Here is an 18,134-nt window from a genome sequence, read left to right as displayed (position 1 = left end):
TACACTAGGTTTATCCACCATTACAAAAGGTCTGACCCAACTTGGCTTTAAAGAGTATAACTTAGGGTCATAATTCTCAAAAGAAAGAGACTCCTTTGCTACTCTATCAGCCACATCATTACAAACTCTGGAAGAAAACACAAATTTCACCTCTTTAAATGTTGGAAGCAGTTCTTTAATGTCTTGATACATTGGAGCAAAAACTGGCCAGCTTTCATCATTATTCAACATGTTGACAACCGCCAATGAATCAGATTCAAAGATAACTTGTTTGTAGTTCAACCGAGATATCATGCTTACGGCCATTCTCATTGCTTCCAACTCCACTTCCAAGACTGATCTTGCTCGTCTAACTGCTTTTGCTCCCAACCATATTACTTCTCCACAATGATCCCGAAGAACCCACCCAATACCATTCCGAGTACCATCATTATGCCAAGCACCATCAATATTACATTTGACCCAACCACTCAGAGGTGGCTTCCATTTCTCTGGTACTGTCGTAGCTATTGTAGATGAACTGTTGGCCTGTTCTTTATGCTCCTCATGCTCTTTCCTTGTTCTCCATTCCTCAACATTCTCTAAGGCTTTCGTCAGAGTTTCACTAGTATCAAAATCCTTGCCACCATATATATAATCATTTCTTGCTTTCCAAATCCTCCATAGTAACCAAGGAACAATGATATCCAAACCTTCAAGCTGAGGATGTTGAGACTTGATATTCAAAACATAGAACATGTTTGTGTAAAGGGAATCGACCCATTCTCCACCTTACGGGGCCGGAATAGGAGATATCGCCCACACTTGTCGGGCATAAGAGCACTGAAAAAGGAGATGATTGATAGATTCCTCCTTGCTTGGACATCTTAAGCAATCAGAGTCCCTTGACAAGTGCCTAAAGGATAGATTCTTAGCTACCGAGAGACAGTTAGTCAGGCATTTCCACAGAAAATGTTGAATCTTTGGGCTTGTGTCCGTTTTCCACACCTGATGTATCAGTGGATTGAGACTAGGTTGGTTGACTTCCTGGAGACCTTTCCTTGCTTGAATCACCTGAGTAAGAACCCAATACCCCGACTTCACCGAATAGTTTCCGGTCCGGGCATAATCCCATGCATATCCATCAGATTTGTTCTTACCACTAGGTCTAAGGTCTTCTATCAAACTCCTGTCCTCCTCCGAGAAGAGCATATCCAAAATGTCTCTTTTCCACCCCTTTCTAGACTCTACCATTAGATCTCGAACCTTTGATAGTGAAGACACCGAGTCATGCAATGGATAGGGAACTTGTTTGACACTGTGTATACCTCTGGCAGGTCTACAATGGAGCCACTGGTCTTGCCAAATGTCAGCTGTCTCACCATCCCCGATTATCATTCTTGCTCCCTGCTTAATAAGCTCTTGAGCTTCATGTATACTTCGCCAAGCAAAAGATGGGCATGATCCTAGTTTCGCTTGAAGAGGATTGGACTTACTGAAATATCGGCTTTTGAAGACTCTTGCCATTAAGGTATTTGGCTTTGTTAAAATTCTCCAGAGCTGCTTCCCCAACAGAGCAATGTTGAAAGCCTCGATATCCTTGAAGCCAAGTCCGCCCTCCTGTTTCGGTTTACTAAGCTGTTCCCATGATTTCCAGTGCATTCCTCTTGAGTCTTTCTTATTAGCCCACCAGAAATCAGCCATGATCGAAATCATCTGTTGGCATATCACTTTTGGTACCTTGAAACAGGTCATTGCATGAGTTGGTAGAGCCATCGCTACCGCCTTAAGGAGAACCTCTTTCCCACCGGGAGATAGAAAGTGATGCTGCCAGCCTGAAATCTTCTGACTGAAACGCTCCTTTAAGTAATTCAAGCTAGCAACCTTTGAACCTCCAAAAGCTTCAGGTAATCCCAAATAAAATCCGTCTCCTCCCTCCTCCGTTATCCCAGTCAAGCTTTTGATGGTTTCTCTTCTGTTCATAGGAATCTGTTTCCTAAAATAAAGACTTGACTTCTGATAATTTATCCTTTGCCCTGATGCAAGACTATATTCGTCTAGTAAACTCATTAAATACTGGATCTCTTCATCCTTCTCTTGGCAGTAAAAAATGCTATCATCAACGAATAGAAGATGAGAGACAGGAGGGGCTCCCCTTGCTACCTTTAAACCGGTGATCTTACCTTCCCCTTCAGCTTGCTGAAGCATCCTGACCAACATTTCTGAACATAAAACGAAGAGGTATGGAGACAGTGGATCTCCCTGTCTTATACCCCTGGTCGGTTTGATATCACCATAAGGAATGCCGTTTATCAACACTTGATACTGAACTGACTCAACACAACTCATGATCAGATTAATCCAGCTATCTGAGAAACCCAGAACAGTCAGCGAATCTCGTAAGAAAGACCACTCAACTCTATCAAAGGCCTTGGAAATATCCGTCTTCATCGCAAGGTGCTCTTCAGAGCACTTATTCATAGTGTTGAGGGCGTGGACAAGTTCGTGTGCTACCAAGATGTTGTCAGAGATGAGTCGTCCTTGAATAAATGCTGCTTGAGTATCCAAAACTATTTTCGGCAATATCAGCTTCAGACGATTGGCCATAACCTTTGCAATGATCTTATAAATGACATTGCTAAGACTAATTGGCCTGTACTCTGACAGCTTTACCGACTTGTGCTTCTTTGGAATTAGACATATATTAGTTTTGTTCATCTCCTTCTCCATTATACCTGTCCGAAAGAACTCTTTGACCATCTCTGTGAGCTCCACTTCTAATACATTCCAGTGTTGCTGGTAGAAGTGACCTGTCATTCCATCAGGGCCTGGGCTCTTACTATGGTTTATTTGAAAGACTGCCCTCTTTACTTCCTCTATAGTAATCGGCTTCAATAAATGATCATTTTGAGTTTGAGAAACTCGGTTCCCTGAGCCTGTCCTGTCACCAATCTTATAACCAACATCCTCTGAGGTGAATAGAAGTTTAAAGTAATTCTCCGCAGTCCTCCCGAGGTCCCTCTCTGCAAACCATTCTTTACCTTCCTCATCAATCAGCTTGTGGATCCTGTTTTGGGCTCTTCTATTCTTTGTGGCCGCATGGAAGAACTTGGTGTTCTTGTCTCCATTGTTGAGCCATGTCAAACGGCTTTTATCCCTCCAAAATTGTTCTTCCTTTTGATATTCCTTATTCAGCTCAGATTTCAGTCGAATAAGCTCTTCTCTTCGAAAGGGTATTTGCCGTGTAGCCAAGTCAATATGATTATACAGTTCTTGAATTCTCTTTGCAGAATTTGGTTGATTATCTCGCTTCCATCGTGAGATTCTCTTTCTGCATTCTGCAATTTTCTCCATCATTGGCCTCTGAGTAGCTGTTGCCATGTCCTTCCAGAAGCTTGCTATAAGCTCATTAAAGCCTTCTCTGGATCCACATCGATGGTCGTACTTGAAACAAGCCCTTTGCTTCCATTGTTCTCCCATCATACATGTGATTAAAGGACTGTGGTCCGAGCTGGCCTTTGGAAGATATATCGCTTGTGCTTGAGGAAACAGCTCCGTCCAGAGTTGATTTGCTACTGATCTATCCAACCGGCACTGTACCAACTCATCATTTCGATTACCATACCATGAATATTGGTATCCAGAATGCCTAATCTCCCACATTCCACAAGCTGACAACATCCTCTGGAAATCTACACAGGAGGCATCCTTACGAACTGGTCCTCCCAGTTTCTCCGATGGATCCACCAATTCGTTGAAATCTCCTGTCATAATCCATGGTCCTCTTCGACTCACTCCAATACGGGAGAGCCTCTCCCACAAACCTCCCTTTCACTTTGAACCGGTTCACCATATACACAGGTCAGGTGAAATTCTTTACCTTGCCAAGTGATAAGAGAGTCGATCAGTCTTTTATCAGACTGTAAAATCTTCACTGTGACTGAATCTTTCCACATCAACGCCAAACCTCCACTTTTTCCAACCGGTTCCACCGTGTGTAAATCAAAATATCCAAAATGATTCACGACATTCTCCATGTAATTTCTTTTGTTTTTGGTCTCACAGAGGAATATTACCTCTGGGAAATACCGACCTCGTATTTCCCTCAGGTGTAGAACTGTAGGGGTATTCCCCACCCCCTGACAGTTCCAGCTTAGTAGTTTCATATGGACTTCGAAGGGTTGGAATTAATCATCAACCTTTCTTTCAAATTTGCTTCAGGTTTACCAACTGGAGTCTTTGCTGTTATAGAAGCAGAATGATTCATTAAATGAGCTGCTACAAGAGCAGAATGTTCAGAGATTGGGGTGGAGCTAGAAGCTTGAGAGCCCAATCTTTCAAAGACCGATGGTGGATTTGTCAACCTGCCTTCTAGAGAGGATCTCTTAGTCACGATCATTGGGGTTTCTCCTGCTACACCCAACCTTTCAAACACAGTTGGAGAATGTGACAAAGGGTCTGAATCTCCCAACCGAGCCTTTTTTTGTACTTCTCTCATTACTATTAACTAGTCTGCGTTTCTTTGAGGGCGTGTAGATGGATTCACTAGAACTTTTTGATGTAGTTTCTTTCGCTATCGGATTCTCCTGTTGCCCACCAGTTATCTTTTTAGGCCTCCATTCCTGAATCGATCATGATCTACCTTCTTGAGCATTCCTTTGAGTCCATTGTAACCGATCCGTTGCTTGTTGCTTCTTCGGCCTCGCTGGTGGCTCAGATTGCTCAGACTGCGAATCAAAAGATCTCTTGGAAGTTACTGGCCGATCAGAATCTTCTTCAATGAATACCCCTTTGTCTTTACCTTTTGGCCTATTGATTTCTTTATTCTGATCCTTTCGAGTACCTCGTTTTTGACTAGAACGCTGAGAGATTTGCAAAGGGCAGGTAGTTTGATCATGTGTAAGCTTCATACACGAGAAACACACTTTTAAGAGCTTATCGTATTCCAGCTCCACTTTGACAACTTCTCCAGATGAAAACTTGACATTCTTAACAAATTCCAGTGACTCATCCGCTTTAAACCAAGCTCTAGCTCGCACATACTCCAGCGAAGATGAATTTTTCGCATGTAGCTCCACCGCTTCTATCTGACCCTTTGGCTCAATAATACTTTCGACCGCTTGTCTCTTAAGAAGATGGATAGGAAGATTCCTTATGCGAACCCAGAAAAGAATTTTGTTCAGAAAATCAGGAGACGGATTGGGTTTCCATTGATCCAATGAAACAATCCACCCATTCACAAACCAGGGGCCTCGAAATAGAACATGGTAGAGGTCTGCTTCAGCTTCAAAGATGAACTGAACCTTATGATCCCCAACTCCTCTTCCTCTAACTCTATCCTCCATTCCCCAGATAGAAGATAACGCTTTGACAAGTCCTCCTACCTTATGAACCGACGGGTTCAAACATCTGACTATTACACTCATCGAGTTCTCCTCAATCAAGTCATTGTTTTCCAGATCTGGTACTTCCACCACTTCACCAGCAGAGAGAAGGTTTCGCTCCCTTAATACATCCATGAGTGACATCTCCTTCTTCTTGCGTGGTCTATTCATCCCGATTGACTCTCCAGACCTAATCCAAACTCTACAGACTAACAAATCTGGCTTGAAGAAGCTACCACGACAGATCTAAACTGGAAGCAAGTAACTGAGGTCACAGCGACCTAATGAGCAGCAAGAAAATAGTTGCCGAATGAAATCCAGGGTAGAGCGCTAGAAGAATGCAGATCTGGTCGAATCGCCGCCGATCGCTCGAGAGAAAACCCTAGCCATATGGTCACAACTTTTGGTAGTCACTTTGGAGATTCAATCCAAATATTTAGAAGATTCTATAAAGTTTTTTTTTTGTTTTAAAAGATATTATAATATATATATATCATTTTTTACACACATATAAAGATATTATATATATTTTCTAATTTTACGCACATATTTAAATAAATATCAGATTGGCTTTTGAAATAAAATTGCAGAGATAGAGCATTTTTGAGAAAATGGTTTTTAAAAAATTTTCAATCAATAATCTATATTAGTATTTTCATATACCAAATTCATATATGCAACGGTGTCTCACTACTTGCATTCCAGAAATACTATAGAACCTTTGAATATGAAATCAACTTTGAAAGGCGCTATACTATTTCTATAAAAACAACTCAAAGTCCATTTGTCTGCACCCACTGACAACTTTGAAAGCATGAGATGTGTAGTCCCAATTGGTTGGAAATTCTTCAACCTTATCCCGTATTAAGACATCGTTGCTAATATATATATATGCAAGTCTAATCGATTTTTTTCATATAGCAAATTTAATTTATCATATATATATATATATATACACATATACATATATTTTTTGGAAGAATTTTGAATAAACATTTGCTTATCGATTGGTAACATTTATATATAAGTAGATTTTACATCTTAAGTGACAAGAAAGTAGATATGCTAAATATAATGACTGAATTAATTGATTAAATTATTTTTTGAAATAGAAAATTATTTTCTTAAATATTGTTGATTTGGTGTTGATTTTGTACACTTCATATATATAGACATGTATTTATATTTATCATTTTAGTGCAAATATATATCTAATTTGTGTGTTTTACTGTTTTTCATATATTTTTAAGCTTAACATATAATAATTTTTTTTTGAATCGCGTGAAATTATAGTTAATCTCACGAATTCTACATGTTCTAAGCTGTTTGTAGGATTCTTGATTCTAAAGTTGATGTTCATTTAGGAGGCTGAATTGTGAACCAGAACATACTAACTCTGTGCCTACATTACAAGGCTTTTCCGGTGTCAACCTCTTGATGACTTTAGTGAATGACTAATTAGACTAGATATAAATTTTTTGGATATTTCAACAGTTCGAAAGCTTCCTATCAAAGTCAATTTTTTTTGACGTTATAAGAGAAAAACTGTTAGCCCCTAACTTAATTTTTCGCATTTATATGGTTTTGGTTTATTGATCGGTTTGATTAGGGATATCTTATTTGTATTAAGAAAAAAGTTTGTGTCGCTTTTACTAAGAAGAATCTTTTTTAAAGTGGATTTTAAAATAAATACAGGGGTGAAAAGTGCGAACAATAACAACATTTAAAAATTTTGATGGTTGAGGCTGGATCTATTTTTTTTTATTGAACCTAGAATATAAATTAAAAATTGAATTTCCATCATAAAAAAAAAAAAAAAAAAAAACCCAGCGTACACCAACGTTGTTTAATAAAGAAAAAAAAATCTGTAAAATTTGAAAGCTTTACTAACTTTCGAACTTATGACCTTTTGAAAACAATCTATCAATACAGTTCCACTTGAACCATATTAACTTTTGTTAATAGATTCTTCAACGAATAAGCCCAAGATCACTTGGCCAAATCGATGAAGAAAGAACACAGCTTCTAAAACATGTATAATAAAATAAGGCTATGGAGGATTTTGTACAAGAAGAATTATACAAATTCTTCTACATATTAAACGACCATCTCGGCTTCTTTCACACTTGTAGGAATTCCAACCTCTAGTCTCATTGTAGCTCTATACTGCTCAGGTACAATGGCACCAGCCTGAGCGCATATCTCAACAACAGCAGGTGCTTGCCCGTAGAAGCTTCGTAGCTCCCGCTGCAATGGCGGCCCATTCACATCAGGAACATGCCAAACATATCTTGGTGGTATCAAGTCGTCAAGCACTGCAGACTGCCAACCATGCTGGCCATTACGCTGTTGGTGTTTGAATGCACCACAGTTCTGGGACTTGTGTCCCGTTGGACCTACGTGAACCTCGGGACAGTAACCGCAGACCCTAACCCTGTACAATCTCATAAGCTTTTTGGCTCCTGCTCTCATTTCTTCCCAGGCCTGTAATGTTTCTTCGGCTAAGGAGACCATTTCTTCTTCACTAGAAGGTGGAGTGATCTCTGAGACAGGTAACTCAGTTAACAATGCCACTGGAGGAAGCTGAGGCTCTGGATCAGGCAATTCAGTTTCATCTGCATCAACAAACTCGCTTTTGCCAATGCGGATAATTGGTTTTCTTCTCCTTTTTGTCGGGAATTCAGAGATTTCAACGCCACCCTGAATGCAGAGCTCAACTACAGCAGGAACTCGGGGAATCGAGAACCGCTCATCATGACGGATGCGCTTGCCAAGACGGTCATAGAGGTGATAGGCTTCAAGTGGAACAATAACGTCCTCAATGACCGAGTTAGTCCATTCATGAAGACCTTTTCTTTGCGAAGCATTGGGACCTTTACACGACTTAAATGGATGCCCGTAAGGTCCAACATGGATCTCATTACACCACCTAAAAGACCAATCAAACAACATGAAAAGGCCATACTCAATCTGACAGCAAATGAAACAAGAAGCAAAAAGAAGGAAGAGAATTTACCCACAAGCATTGACACGAACAACTTTCATGAGCCGGTGGAGATTGTTGATCAATCTGATTCTTGCATTGTACACTTTATAAGCAAGAGGCACAAGGCTCTTAACAACCATACCATTTTTAGGAGGAGGTAGAGGCCTCTTAGGTTTGTCTTTGTTGTTCTTGACTCTCTCCCTCGCGGCTCGTCTCAGGTCCACAATTGGCACGGGAAAGGGTTTCTTCTCTCTCCTTGCGTACTGCTTAGGTAAGTCTTCATTCTGAGGACGATCATTTCTCACAACCAATGGAAGAACTCGACGCTCTTTACTAAGCACTACTGTGGAACTTAACTTAAGTCTGAACTCAATGATACTCCCCTGCACCAACATATCCGTACATAACAGTAAGTACTTGACACTCTACATGAAATTAGTGAACATACAAAGACGCCATCAACAAGTAACTGTACACAACCGAAAGATTTCGTACATGAAGCTACAAAGTGTGGTCTTTATATTATAAGAAGCAGAGTAAAAACGAATTGGATGATAATGATTAGTAAAGGAATCAGACCTGAAGAGAAGGAGAGAACCCAAGTCTAGAAAAAGGGTTAGGATTGAGAAATTGCCTCCGGGGCTCGCTTTGAATAGTAGCAAAAGGTGCACTTTTAGGTGAAACCCCAGAAAGTGTACCGGCTGGGAAATAAACAACGGGAACCAAAATCAAATCACAATCTGACCATAAAGGATTAATTTTGAGCATTGAGGGTCCAATCAAAAATACAATGACGAAGAAGACTTACAGGAAATAGCGTAGTACGTTATCGACATCGTCGACAACTGCTGGATTAAACCATTGGAAGGTTGGAAGATAAGGAAGAGATTGGTCTCTCTCTCAGTCTCGGAGACGAAGATGGCTTAATGTAAAAACGTGGACAAGCTTAATCTTTCAAAATAATGGGCCTTTAATGGACTGAAATTCGCATTCGGCCCACTTTGATTAAAATATGTTTCCAATTAAAGTTGTGTAACCGAACCGGGTTTAAGAATTAACCATTTCTAGTTTTTCTTTCCAATTTTGGGAGTATATAACCAAACAAAAATCAAATCAAACATTGTATTAAACATGCATGACTCAGTTTTACTATTAAAACATCATGACTTAGGGTACTTCATAAAAAAAAAAAAAAAAAAAAAACAAAACCAAAATACAAATAAACCGGAACATACAAACCGAATTGGCTAAGAAGAGGTAACAAGACTAAACCAAAAGGCCTAATGGGAGAAGAAGAAGAAGCAAACTCCATGCTCTGTTCAGGTTTCCCTTGTTTGTGATATGAGCGTTTAAAGGAGCACCCGCATCAACGTTGCTTCTGTTGTAATTTGGAGACAATACGACGTTCACAGGAGCAGGAGCAGGAGCATCAACAACGCTTCTGTTGTGGTTTGGAGACAAGACGACGACACGAAGCTTCTCTCCTCTTTGGCAATGTCCTTCTTCCCCACTTATGAAATAAAAAGGACCTGGCCTATTCAGCTCTATCTTCGTGTGACCATCTTTGTATCCTCTCATTGGCTCTGATCTGTCACACCTTTCGTAATCTTTTTCCTTCACTTGCAATACTGAATCATTCTCCGCATTGTATTTCCATACTATTTTGAAAGACAAAAGAGTTTTATGAGAAACAAAACATATAGCCACGTACCAAAAATTAAATCTCATTAAACTTACAAAGAGTATCTCCAATTTTGAATCTTGTTCTCTCTGACCATTGGTTTAGTGTTTCCTCTGTAGATTCAGGAACTTTCCAGCTCCAAGTGTTAGACTTGCCTCCCACCAGAATCTCTCTACCTTCAGACAACAAACTAAACAACAGAAGTAAACAACAACACATCATAAGTGAAGAAGACATTGTGTCCTAAATTAGCTATACAACTATGTTTTGGGTGATTAATCTCGATTGTTAGTATAATCATATGATGAGAATTAACAAAATTATATAAATAGAAGAAACTCCTGGATCCAAACAAATCTCATCCATGAATTAAAACGTGACCGAGACCGACCATCATCAAAAACGAAGCTCGTGAAGAAAAAAGAAGAAGCTAATAAGCGTTACAGATAACAGAGCTGGTGTGTAAATTGTGACCAACCCTTTTCACTATTGCATCAGGCATCAGCTGATGGTCATCGCTGCATTAAACAGTCTACAATATATAAATGCAAAAAGTTATTGGCTTTAGGAAATTTAAAAGTTTATTTTTTATTTTTTCCCTAGGGTGAAGCAGAGTAAATGGAATGCATGTGACTCAAGGGAGATGGGAATTTAATAGTAATAATATGGATTTTAAACCTATAAGAAAACTCAAGAGAAAAATAAAAACACAGCACCAGTTTCCATAAATCAAGGCAAGAGTTTTTTTTCTTCTGCAAAATACGTATATATTAGTGTAAATGTAACTAAAATACTAGCTTAAAGGCGAATCTTTTTTTAAAAAAAATTTATCTTCCACCATCTGACTTTTTGATGACTAAATAAATAATATTAAAAGTCTGAAACATATATTTCAACCTCCATTCTCATCGGTCTCTATTCAATGGACCCAGTTTTTAGAATAAAGAGAGATAAAACATAAGGGCATCTTTAGTCGAGCAACGATTAATGTTTCTCTAAAAACTAAAAAAAAATTATTTTTATTATAGATTTTCTTTTTTTATTTATTTTTTAGTATATGTTCCACTCAAAAAAGGACACCTATCTCATTTCTTTAAAGAACCGTTTCTCAAAGTACTATGGCAAGAATCGATTCTCCTTATTTTTCCTTCTCTCTCTTCTTTTTATTATTATTTTACTAAGAGTATTGGTGTGAGTAACCACCGATGGCCATGGTCTAAGTAATATTTACAGACGACAATGGAACACAAGAAACAAAAGAGAGAGAGAGAGAGAGAAGTTTGTTTCTTCAAGATTTCTCCAACCAAAGCCATTAATCAATAAATAAAGGAGGAAAAGGTTTGCTTTTTAAAACATTACAAGACCACAATTTAAGTGCACAAGTCATTTCCCACACCTTACCCCTTTCCTGCTGCATAAGTCTGCCTTCCATCTTCATCACTGCTGTCTCAACCCAACACACACACTCACCTCCAAAAAAAGCAAATTTGCCTTTTTTATTTTTTATTTTCTTTTTTCCACAACAACAACAGCAACAACATGATGTGTCCTTCTTTTCTGCTTCTTTGTCCTTCTCTGACTTCTCCTCAGATTGATATTAGACTACTACACGAAACCCAGACCTTCCCCTCTCTCTCTCATCTCTCTCTTTCTTTCTTTCTTTCTTTCTTCTGTTTCATTTTCTTGCTCTTCATCCGTCTCCTTCTTTGATTCTCTGTGATCACACACATCTTGTGATGAATCGAACTCACGGTCCCTCGAATCCTCCTAATCCCTTTGAGGATCCGAAGGTCAGGCTTAGGCATCACAGTCTTATGCAAGACTATCAAGAATTGCATATGGTACGACATCTCTCTCTCTCTCTCTCTCTCCCTCTTTTTTTCTTAGTTTAGTTTTGGATCAAGTTTCAGTTTTTGGGTCTGGTCTAGTTGTCTCTCTGGATCTGAGAATGTAATTCATTTGCTCAAAGTTTGTTTTTTTTCACCTTGATCTGGTCTCACACCTGCTCGAAAAATCCGGAAAAAAAAGAGTGAGAGAGAGAGACTATAAAAATTAAAAAGTTTAATTGCTTCCTTAAATACATAAAGCTTGTTACTTTTTTTTTTAATCTGTAGTTATGCAAATCTCTATTAGTCTTAAACTGATCGGAAGAGTGTAGTCGTAAGCATAGTATTAGGTTGAATACCTTGTTGTTCGTATATGGTTTATTGTTAGCTTGTCATTAACGTGACTAGTTGCTTGCTATTTGTTGGATTACGACACTATAGGAAACCGAAGCAATGAGAAAAAAGTTACAGACAATACGAGAAAAAAAGGCAACATTAAAGGCCGAAGTCCGGTAAACATACTTACAATCCTTGACAGTATAATAATATATATATCATTAGTCTTTTGATGTGTGTTTTATATCGTTCGTTTAACCTTCTTTTATCAGATTCCTACGACGGAGATACAGACATTTGAGACAAGACCAGCCACAAGAAATTAAGAAAGTGAGAGGAAGATCAAATGGTGGGAAAAAGATGCGAGTAGAAGTGTCTCCTAACAAGAGAAGTGAAGTGGAAACTAAGCATGTTTCGCTTCCTGACTTAAACCACTCGGGAAGGGATCACGATGAAACCAAAACCAGTCTTCAAAGAAAAGTTCCATTATTTGATCTTAACCAGATCTCCGTAAGCACATCTTTCAAATGTGGTCAAATAAACCAAACCATGTCTTTACTCTTTTGCAAACCTCTTTGACCAACTCTTATAAATTGATTTAATAGGGAGAAGAAGAGGAAGAAACAGAGGCAGTGAACAATAATCAAGAGAAGACGAGAGTGGAAGAAAGCAGTTCATGTATGAGAGTAAGTACTTCTAGCATTGAGATGCAGCAACATCAACAACAGAAGCTATCGTCTTGCAGGAATGGTGGAAACGGTTCAAATAAGAGGAAGATCACATGGCAAGATCCTGTTGCAGCTCTCAGAGTCTAAAAAGAATGAACCTTTAAGTATCTTGTAACATAGCTTTTACATCAATTTTTAGCTTATCTTGTCGGCCTTGAAAACACATCCAATTGTGACTTTGAAAACATGAAAAAAAAAACCTTATCCCTTCTCCATTCTTGAGGTGTCTTATTACAAAAGTGACATTTGTATAATCGACATGTGTCAGTAAACGAAATCTATGGAAGCGATCCAAAAGTCAAGGAACAAAATCAACGGTCAGATGTATTGACACGTGTCTAAAGAGACACGTTTCGTGTAAAGTCATTACCGAACACTAACATAAATAAAGAACTCTGATCTTTTGAGTTTTGAGTCTGAGACGGAAGCAAGAAAGAAACTTTAATGGAGGAAGACAGGTCTGAATCTGATTGGGGCGGATTGGCTCCAGAGATACTCATCAACATCATCTCAAGGCTCACAGTTCAGGAGCTATGGACGGGACCTATGTTCGTTCGAAAATCGTGGCTAACCGTTTGCAGAGATCCGTATCTCTGGTCTATCTTCGATCTTGAGCCATGGTTCGAGTCATATCCCGAGTCGACTCACTTGTGGTCCCCTGATTTCGAGCGAAAGGTAGACTTAATGCTCCGATCAGTCGTTGATTGGAGCGACGGTGGTCTCACCGAGATCCGCGTACGCCATTGCAGCGACTACGCTCTCTCTTACGCTGCCGATAGGTATTTAAAAATATCTTTCTAATCAAGATCATGATTGAGTTTTGTAATTTACTCTGTTTTGGTACATTCTAAAGGATTCGAGTTTGAATTTGGACATTATCAATAGATGTCCAAACCTACAGGTTCTTGCCATTAGAAGCAGTCCTAACGTGACAGACGCATCTATGACGAAGATAGCGTTTCGGTGTAGGAGTCTTAAGGAGATAGATATCAGTTACTGTCACGAGATATCTCACGACACTCTTGTGATGATTGGTAGAAACTGTCCTAACCTGAGTACCCTGAAACGCAATCTTATGGATTGGTCAGATTCTTCTAGACGCACTGGCTCTGTTCCTACAGAGTACGTAGACGCTTGTCCTCAAGACGGAGACACAGAAGCTGATGCGATTGGAAAACACATGATCAATCTAGAGCGGTTAGAGATTCAGTTCTCTAGATTATCTGTCAAGGGTCTTGCTTCGATATGCGAGGGTTGTCCCAAGCTAGAGTACTTGGACTTGTCTGGGTGTGTGCATTTGTCAAGCCGTGACATTGCAAACAATGTGTCACGAATTAAGCGGCTTAAGGAGGTGAAGAAGCCAGATGTGTATGTGCCAAGGTCAGGGGATGTGGCTCAGACAGAGAGGTATGGACACTGGAGACTATATGACGAGAGATTTGATATACAAGCCATGAGGTTCTGATTTTCATACACAACGTAATGTTTGTAATAAAGTATCCCATGGTTCTGACTTGGGTAGGTTGTTGTTATATGTGTTGTACAGCAGCTCTTTGGTTTGATAAACCTTGAAAAAAGACCATATGTAAAGAGCTCACGATATCAAGGATTAAAGTTGTACATATACACGATATGTATAACTCAATTTATGTGAGTTTTTTTATTTTACTCAAGAGTTCTTGTTGAAGTTGCAACTTGCAAAGGCGTGGTACTGTCTACAGTCTACAACAGCGATTCTTGTTGAGAAAGTAAAAAAAAAAAAAAAAACCACTTTTGACAGTAGAAGAAACCTAGAAAAGGAAAACAAGCAGGAAAGAGGTGGCAAGGCAAGCAATCTTATGGAAGGAGCCTGACGAACTTGTGGCAGAAGCAGATCTGGTGGTGGTGGTAGGTCTCCCGAATCTTGCCCTTTTCTTTATGAATACTCCAAGCTTCCTCGTCAAACCAGCTTCCTCATCGCCGTGACCTGAGCATGAAAGAAGGGAATGTGACGAGAGCATGACTAAAAGGATCAATAGGATGAGTAAACGTTTGATGTCACCCATCTCTGCTCTAAGATAATATGAGGTTTTGGCCCTCTACTGTGGTTATAAAGAAGAGATATTTTATTAGCTGGACATAATTAAATGATATTTGGTGAGTTGATTGAGATATGAAATGATAAGATAAACATTATAATGCTATGTGGAGCCAATTTTTTTGACTCCCTGGAGAACTAGGCGTCCAATAAATACAAAGCGATCATCAACCAAAGATGAAAGCCGACATCTACCTAAGTCTTTACAGTTCTCGCAGTTTCTGGCTTTCTGAAATAATATGATTACCGAATCACCTATTGTTTACCTTTAAGTAAAAGTCAAGCAACTTGCTTTCCAGACACCGTTGTTTGATGAACTAAGGCTCCAAATTTAAAAGTTTTTACAGAGTAGATGCTAACCTAGAAAGGTGTCATTCTGGGTAGGCTAAGAGTTTGTCCAAAATGGCTGGCTCCACCTCCCGGAAAGATGTGATCTGACCAACTCGTTTAGCTAATTCCCCTGTGACTCTGTCCATGTAGAGAAGATACAATCCGTTTCTTTCCTCCAAAGCAGCTACTGCTTTCTTCGCATGGACTACTGATCCTATCCACTCCTCAAACATAACTGCGAATAAGACACAACCAATCTCAGCATCGTTTGTGATTTTGTTAATAATAAATTACTATAACTAGACCAAAAATAGCTTTCAAGAATATACATGTTGTCAAAAAAAAAAAAAAGAAAAAATTGCAACTTTCATATCAGAGCCAGGTTTCGATCCTGGGACCTGTGGGTTATGGGCCCACCACGCTTCCGCTGCGCCACTCTGATTTGTTGTAAGGTACTAAATAATATTTTTAATATTTTAATTTACCAGTTTCAAATGCTTCATTCTCCGCCCAAAGCAACAAATGATCACATATCAGGAACTCAATTAGCTGTATCCTGCGGTTCATAAGACAACATATAATCAAGAGCATCATCCCCAAGTATCATAGAAACAAATTATCCCATTTGAATCTGAGATACTTACAGTATAAACAGGCACTCATCCATCTCTGAGAATGATTCATCAAATGGGTCCATAAACAGCAAATTTTCTGCTAAAATGGATATTCTCTGAGAAATAGCAAATATTGCACGCTGTCCAATGTATTGTTCACTTCCCAGTTTACGGATCAAATGCTGGACATAAAACCCAACACTTGTTTCTAGTTGTTTCACCTCTACAACAGATGGTGGACACACACAAAAACAAATCTTAGAAGTGATAGCTAGAAAGAAAAACACAGTTAGAATCATTATTAAACTGCTAAAGTTACCATTTGCTTTAAAGGGAGTGCACATTCTTGCAATCAACTGTGTAATCATGGAACTGATTAATTCTTCAATAGATTCTAAGTTCCTTCCCATCGATATCAGCTTCTTCAGTGAAGCTTGAATATGCCAAAAAGAGCGTGGTATTTCATAAGTGAAAAAGCAGCCTTCTAATAAAAGGAATTGCATCTCAGGATTTAACTAATTTGTTTGCAACTCAGGAACTTTTACTAATGTTACCTAATATGAAATCTACAGCCTGATGTGACCAATTGCTGAAATTAGTCGCCTGCAGAAAATAAGAAGCAAGTTCAAAGCTGCAAAGCATTCAAGAGTGAAAAAAACCAGAAAAAGCTTAAGCAACAGGCCTAACATTGGAGTCTGCTTCAGATAGTCCGAGAAGAAAATCTATAGATATCCTTAGATGTTCTGCTTCCTCTTCATATTCCGGTTCTGCAGTCAAAGTATCAACTCACATATAAGCAAGTCCCAGAACATGAGCTGGTGGTACTTGGTTACGTTTAGTCTATTTTTTACTTCCTTCTCCCATATAGCACATCTAGGTCATATAACAGTATGGTGTTGTAAAATGCATTAAGGAAATTAGAAATGTGAGATAATGGAAAAAGGAAGTCACTAAACAAAACCTGAAGACCGCAATCTTTTAGATGATTGAGTTGATTTCTTTCTGCTCCTTATCCTCGCTAGAGATAAATGATAACACAAGCTGATAAGTTAAGCCAACAAACAAAAAGGTAACAAAAGAGAATACACAAATGTTCAATACCTAATCTGAGAAATCTACGACGAAGAACATCGTTAAATCTGGCTTCAGAGGCTTCTCCAATCCTCATACCGCTGAATACTCCCAAGTTCTCAAAGAAATAACACTTGCAAGAAGCATTCGCTGGGAATAAATCACGATGAAAAGCACCTAAATGACACGAAATGCATTTAGTAAAGAGACCAGTCCAGTTATAGAAACATCTTACAAAGCCTTCCCAATTAAGAAGAATCAGTAAATACAGAAACCAATTGACAAAGTTAAAGAGAGACAGGAAAAATATACTTTCAGCATCCTTGAGATCTTCATGAAGTTTGATAATCTCTTTCTTCCTCTCCTTAGCCTAATTTTAAAATCGAAAATCTCAAAGCTCCGTTTCACAACCGAGAAAAACACACAAATCATATGACCTAGATTTCTAAAATCCGAACATAAATCGAAATGTATCCCTAGAAATTCTAAGATGTAATGGTATCAGATTCCACTATATTATAGTTGCGAAGAGTAACGAGTTGTTTTAAACCCCAAATAGATAACAAATCGAGAAGTGATTCACCTTCTGTTTCCAGCGAAGAGCATCAGTTTCAGAGGTAGCATCACAACGGGAAGTAGAAGATGATTGACGATTCTGGATCTTCGATCGGAGTAGGGAAACAGCGATCGCTAGTCTCAGCGACTCTTCCTTCTCCGTGTGATTTGCTTCAGCTACGCTCATACTCCCTTTTTTTTTTTTATTTTTTTTTTTTCAAAACTTAAAAATTAGACCAAAAAAATGTTTTAATTTTCGGGATAATAATGATTTCTCTCTGCCCTGCGCGGGAGAGCGCTTTACAAAGCCCACTCCGGCCAATTAATTTAGGCATTAATTAAGGCTCAAGCACAATTTAGGCAAATTGCAGAAAAACCCTCAGACTTTTCATTTTTTGCTGACCAATTCTGATTTTAATTGCAGAAACTGGAAAAACTCGAACTCTGTTTAACAAGTATCCATTTCTTTTTGGCTCCAAGGCTGGCTTAGATCCCTTATAATTTAGCTTAAGATAATAGAAAGACGATGATCAAACATTTTTAATGTAATTTATCTGAATCGACCAG

General features: G+C 38.8%; 5 protein-coding genes and 1 non-coding gene across 6 annotated transcripts; 2 read left to right on the top strand and 4 right to left on the bottom strand.

Moving 5' to 3' along the window:
* On the bottom strand, positions 7,228 to 9,270 carry LOC104726357 (APO protein 2, chloroplastic). Its single transcript, XM_010445201.2, has 4 exons — positions 9,158 to 9,270; positions 8,929 to 9,050; positions 8,380 to 8,732; positions 7,228 to 8,292 (listed from the first exon to the last, which is right to left on the bottom strand). Exons 1-4 carry the CDS (start codon positions 9,183 to 9,185, stop codon positions 7,461 to 7,463), a joined length of 1,335 nt encoding a protein of 444 aa, XP_010443503.1. The 5' UTR covers positions 9,186 to 9,270; the 3' UTR covers positions 7,228 to 7,460.
* LOC104726356 (early nodulin-like protein 1) lies at positions 9,450 to 10,542 on the bottom strand. Its single transcript, XM_010445200.2, has 2 exons — positions 10,087 to 10,542; positions 9,450 to 10,007 (listed from the first exon to the last, which is right to left on the bottom strand). Exons 1-2 carry the CDS (start codon positions 10,265 to 10,267, stop codon positions 9,616 to 9,618), a joined length of 573 nt encoding a protein of 190 aa, XP_010443502.1. The 5' UTR covers positions 10,268 to 10,542; the 3' UTR covers positions 9,450 to 9,615.
* On the top strand, positions 11,301 to 13,137 carry LOC104726355. The gene is made up of 4 exons (XM_010445199.2): positions 11,301 to 11,871; positions 12,298 to 12,368; positions 12,465 to 12,702; positions 12,798 to 13,137. Exons 1-4 carry the CDS (start codon positions 11,767 to 11,769, stop codon positions 13,005 to 13,007), a joined length of 624 nt encoding a protein of 207 aa, XP_010443501.1. The 5' UTR covers positions 11,301 to 11,766; the 3' UTR covers positions 13,008 to 13,137.
* LOC104726352 (F-box protein SKIP1-like) lies at positions 13,314 to 14,583 on the top strand. Its single transcript, XM_010445196.2, has 2 exons — positions 13,314 to 13,699; positions 13,806 to 14,583. The coding sequence occupies exons 1-2, from the start codon at positions 13,365 to 13,367 to the stop codon at positions 14,383 to 14,385; spliced, it is 915 nt and encodes a 304-aa protein (XP_010443498.1). The 5' UTR covers positions 13,314 to 13,364; the 3' UTR covers positions 14,386 to 14,583.
* On the bottom strand, positions 14,554 to 17,838 carry LOC104726354. The gene is made up of 11 exons (XM_010445198.2): positions 17,596 to 17,838; positions 17,325 to 17,382; positions 17,043 to 17,189; positions 16,903 to 16,959; positions 16,629 to 16,708; positions 16,496 to 16,544; positions 16,261 to 16,374; positions 15,972 to 16,164; positions 15,813 to 15,883; positions 15,358 to 15,562; positions 14,554 to 14,886 (listed from the first exon to the last, which is right to left on the bottom strand). The coding sequence occupies exons 1-10, from the start codon at positions 17,752 to 17,754 to the stop codon at positions 15,369 to 15,371; spliced, it is 1,122 nt and encodes a 373-aa protein (XP_010443500.1). The 5' UTR covers positions 17,755 to 17,838; the 3' UTR covers positions 14,554 to 14,886; positions 15,358 to 15,368.
* On the bottom strand, positions 15,698 to 15,769 carry TRNAM-CAU. Its single transcript has one exon. It is a non-coding gene; the product is annotated as a tRNA-Met (tRNA).

This window comes from Camelina sativa, chromosome 11 (assembly GCF_000633955.1).
Source record: "Camelina sativa cultivar DH55 chromosome 11, Cs, whole genome shotgun sequence".
Classification (NCBI taxonomy): domain Eukaryota; kingdom Viridiplantae; phylum Streptophyta; class Magnoliopsida; order Brassicales; family Brassicaceae; genus Camelina; species Camelina sativa.
Note: the sequence above shows the minus strand (reverse complement) of the source record. Positions and strands in the feature narration are given on the sequence as shown.